This window comes from Capra hircus, chromosome 1 (genome assembly GCF_001704415.2).
Source record: "Capra hircus breed San Clemente chromosome 1, ASM170441v1, whole genome shotgun sequence".
NCBI classification, from domain to species: domain Eukaryota; kingdom Metazoa; phylum Chordata; class Mammalia; order Artiodactyla; family Bovidae; genus Capra; species Capra hircus.
The window spans coordinates 42399866-42405074 of NC_030808.1; the positions used below are offsets into that span (position 1 = coordinate 42399866).

Sequence of the window (5209 nt, forward strand, 5' to 3'; positions counted from 1 at the left end):
TGATGTTTATTATTTTAGAGTCTGTAATGCCCTGTGGAACAACCTGGACTTTTCCTACAGGTTCAAATCTATAATGCCCAGAGGAACAACTTAGTTTTGTCCTAAAGGGAATCAATGCATGATATTAGGAAATTTTAGTGCTTCATTCCTTCCTCTTCTGTTTAAAAAGAACACTTTCATATAATTGGTTGACTCTTCTGTTCAAAGCTAATTTACATAAACAAAATTTTCCTGACCTTGGGAAATGAATGTGCAAGGAATCGTGGCCTGTGCCATTATCATCCCAGTGATGCTGCATTATTTTCTACTTAAAAAGCCTACCTCTTTGAAAGGATCACCACAGTTTCTCACAAGATATGGGTAAAAGGGAAATAACTTCTGTAAGGCGTATTATTCTTAGGTAAAACAGTCAGAATACTGTAAAATCTATAATTTTAAATTGACTTACTGGATGCCAAAAAGGCAGGTGAAAAAAATTAACAATTAATGAAATATCTATATATCATATTTTTATGACTAAATCTAGATAGGCAAAATAACTGTAAGACTGAATTCTCCCTCAATGATAATTCATTATCTTTCTAACATAACTATAAAGACTTCATAAATTTTGGTGAAGTAGAATCTTAAAGAATTTAAACTGGCTTTAAATATAGGTCACATGTTTCCTACATAAGAAATTTTTCTGCGTATTCTGATTAAAAGTTTCGTTCTTTTTAATCACAGTTGCTGACTAAACTTTTAAGGTAAGTCACTTACATATTAATTTCTCTATTCTCTCACCTACTTCTGAGAATACTTTTATTATTTTAATATATATTGTAAGAAATATGCATAAAATGTTCCCCTATTGCTCCTTCCAAGTTTATACTTAATAAAGACCCACCACACACATATTGAATTTGAGCATTTTCAATTATCATTTAATTTGGAATTGCAAGGAAGGGAGCCTATTCCAAATTAAATACATTTGACAACTAGAATTATTGGCATTGGTTATTTATGTTACTTGAATTAGGCTCCAGTCTTTGGCTCAATTTTATTTTACTAGAAAAACTGGTGGAGAAGAAAGTGCTCTCAAATAAACACAGCAGGATTTCTAGAGAAAATCAGCTCTAATCACTGTAATAAAACATATAAATCAATTTTTAATTAATTATGGAAAGAACTTTCCAGCAATGCTAATATATTTAAAAACAGTCAAAGTTTCTAAGGTAAAATTTAAAATTAAATTCTCTGTGTCATACACAAATTCCCTAGGAAGATAATCTTTGAATTTTGAAAAATAGAATACAGAAAGATTTCCAGTGTTGACAACATTTAATGAAAACCAGAATGAAGACAAATATTTACCTGCAAATTTTCCCCATATTTCCTTCTTGGTGTTTATCCTGATACTACCTGTCTTCATTGTCTTGTCTTTCCTACAGTTTTCTATCTGTGGCTCTGTTATGCTTTTTATATTTCTCCACTTGTTTTTTTAAATAACTCACCCAATTGTTCCTTTCTACTTCTACCCTCTTTCTCATCTTGGTACCTTCCTCTCTTCAGAAAGTGTGGAAGAAAGTGAAAGTGTTAGTCCCTCAGTCCTGTCTGACTCTTTGCAATCCCACAGACTGTAGATTGCCAGGCTCCTCTGTCCATGGAATTTTCCAGGCAAGAATACTGGAGTGGGTTGCCATTTCCTTTTCCAGGGGATCTTCCCAACCCAGGGATTGAACCCAGGTTTACTGCATTGCAGGCAGATTCTTTACCATCTGAGCCACCAGGGAAGGTCAAGAAAATATGTGTCTAAACACTTTAGAAAATATGTATTTAAATACTCTACAGGAAAAAAAAAAACCTTTTGTCTATAGGAAGTAGAAAGATTATAATTGTTATCCATTTTTTTCTTGGAGTACTCAAAAACATTCTCCTCATGTTATGTGCAATGCTTCCCATTAATTTCTCACTATTCTCTGGCCTCAACGCGATCATAAATTGGAAACTCCTCTCACTAAAGACACTAAAAATCTCTCATTTCCCAGATTCAATGATTGTTCACCTCTTGTTCTACGGGAGCATTCATTTTGCCAATCAGTGTCACACTTCATTATGTTCTTGTGTCTTTTTTCTCTTTATGTTTACAACACTCAACTCTCTAGTTCTTCCTTGTGCTGCTCTGATTACTCTGCTCAGTGTATCTTTTTGGTCTCTCCATTATCTCTCTGGGAGTTGGTGATGGACAGGGAGGCCTGGGGTGCTGCAATTCATGGGGTCGCAAAGAGTTGGACACAACTGAGTGACTGAACTGAACTGAACTGAATTTATCTGTCTTTGGCTAAAGCTAGGGCACTTGTTTGTAACTGAAAATTAGTTAGCTGAATGGAAATTGACTATTGCATAGAAATTCCAGGGAGATTGGAGGAATCTGCTGATAAATGGGCAGGAACAAAAGAAAACAATACAGTGAGACAGCAGCCCAAATCAAATCTCCACACTTGCTCAGTAGGAGCTCCTATAGCAGCTTCTGAATTGTAGAAGCCACAGCTCACGCTGACAATGCAGCTGGTACAGACGCAAGAAGCATTTCCTAGGGTCTTGATCTGGCTGCTGTGGCTGACTTTGCAACACAAATTCATTTTTTCCTGTCCCTTTGCTCTATGCTCGATGCTACAAATCCAGTGCTAGTACGTTTGACTATTCAAACCTAGATCAAGTCCCCTTACTCTAGTTGCAAGGGGATGGAAAAGTGAGTTTCTGGCTCCTTTGACTTCTAGAGTAAGTGGAAGACTTGCCTGATACCAAGACTCATGTAGTAGAAAAGAGGATCATTTTCAGCTATCTAAAATGATATGTATCTATTTCAAAACTTCTTTAATAAAAGTTGCTGAAAAATTTTTTTCTATATCCTCCTCTTTTTTCCTTATGCACACTTTCTAATGGTTAGGTCATTCATAAGTATGCCTTCAGTTATCCAAATACTCCAGTCATTGTTTATATTAAGTGCTAACAAACATACTACTAAGCTATCCCACCTGGATATTCAGAAGATGCTTTCTCCACAAAGTAGCCCAAAAATCTGAATTCTCAAATTAAATTTGTGATGACCATCTATCCAACTGTCTCCTTTCTCCTTCACTGACCACCTCCTTCATATCTAAGTTACTGAGTCTTAGTGACTCTACATCTGATTTATTTCTATCTTTTTTTCCCTCCTCTTCATGGGTGACCCCATAGACTGTAGCCCGACAGGCTCCTCTGTGGGATTTCCCAAACAAGAATACTGGAATGGGTGTGCTAGTAGTAAATTACACCAGAGAGACTAGAGCTTCACATGAATTTGAATCAACTGGAGGGAATTTTTGAAATGCAGATTGTTGAGCTTCATTCTTGCCCTCTTGAACATACATTTACAATAATACTGCATAATCTGTATTTTGTACAAATATTTCACCAATTTTGATGTGTATTCCGATTCGAGAAAAATTCAATAAGAGTATCAGCTCCCTAATTAGTATTCCTGACACTAGTTTCCCTTCCCTACAGAGTATTTCTACACTACCAAATATTGATTTTAAAAAATATAATGTGGCTCCTTGTATTAAAAGTTCCCAGTGCATGCCTGCTGTCTGACAAAGTTCAAGATCTTTCACATGGCATCCAAATCATTTTGTAATAGCTCAAATTTCTTTTCCCTGGAATTTCATCCATATCCTAGACAGAATGTCCCTCACACATTCAGTTATCTCCATAAATTTAACTAATGTTTAGAGTCTTTTTCTTTTTTCTAAATCCTTTCATTCTCCCACATTTTTAATGCAATAATTGCATTTTCCACTACACCAATTTCCAAAATTAGTTTCCATTGCTATTTGTTGTTGTTGTTTAGTTGCTATGTCATGTCCAACACTTTGTGACCCCATGGACGGTAGCCCGCCAGGCTCCTCTGTGGGATTACCCAAGTAAGAATACTGGAGTGGGTATGCTAGTACTAAATACATTTAAGGCACTCTGACAAGTGTATGACTTGGTTTCAATTACTTTCTCCTAATAGTCTTTCTATAAAGCTTACATCTACTTGGGCTTCCATGGTGGCTCAGATAGTAGAGCATCCACCTGCAATGTGGAGACCTAGGTTCGATCCTTGAGTTGGGAAGGTCCCCTGGAGGTGGGTATGGCAACCCACTCCAGTATTCTTACCTGGAGAATCCCCATGAAAAAACCTGGGGGGATACAGTCCATGGGGTCATTTACATCTACTTATGTCTTACATTTACTGCATTTCATTTCAGGGAGCATGGATACTAAAAATGCAACACTGTTGTCAATGTTTGTTCTCACCGGACTTCCCTATCAACTGGAGTGGCAAATCCCCTTATTCTTGTTGTTCTTGGTGATATATCTCATCGCCACTGTGGGAAACCTTGGACTAATTTATCTTATCTACAATGACCCTCACCTTCACATCCCCATGTACTTATTCCTTGGGAGTTTAGCCTTTGTGGATTCTTGGATATCATCCACAGTGACCCCCAAGATGCTAGTCAATTTTTTTGCCAGGAGTAAAATGATATCTCTCTCTGAATGCATGTTACAATTTCTTTCCTTTGCATTTGGTGGAACCACGGAATGCTTTTTACTTGCAACAATGGCATATGATCGCTATGTGGCCATATGCAAACCATTACTGTATCCAGTGATTATGACCAACAAACTATGCATCCAGCTGTTAGTCTCATCATTTGTAGCAGGGCTTATTCATCCCATGATTCATGTAGGTGCTTTATTCAGGTTAACCTTCTGTAAGTCTAACATAATACATCACTTTTACTGTGACATCATGCCATTGTTGAGGATTTCTTGTATTGACCCTTCAATTAATGTCCTAATGGTATTTATTTCCTCTGGGTCAATACAGGTGCTTAGCATTATGACTGTTCTTGTCTCTTATACACTTGTTCTACTTACGATTTTGAAAAATAAGTCTGTACAAGGCATAAGAAAGGCCTTCTCCACCTGTGGAGCCCACCTCCTATCTGTCTCTTTATACTATGGGCCTCTTCTCTTCATGTATGTGCGCCCTGGATCCACACAGGCAGATGATCAAGATATGATGGATTCTCTATTTTACACTGTCATAATTCCCTTGTTAAATCCAATCATCTATAGCCTGAGAAATAAGAAAGTCATAGATTCACTGACAAAAGTATTAAAGAGAAATGTTTAG

General features: G+C 36.8%; 1 protein-coding gene across 1 annotated transcript; it reads left to right on the forward strand.

Annotated features, from left to right (window-relative positions):
• LOC102190734 (olfactory receptor 5H2-like) lies at positions 4280–5209 on the forward strand. Its single transcript, XM_013971460.2, has one exon. It carries the CDS (start codon positions 4280–4282, stop codon positions 5207–5209), a length of 930 nt encoding a protein of 309 aa, XP_013826914.2.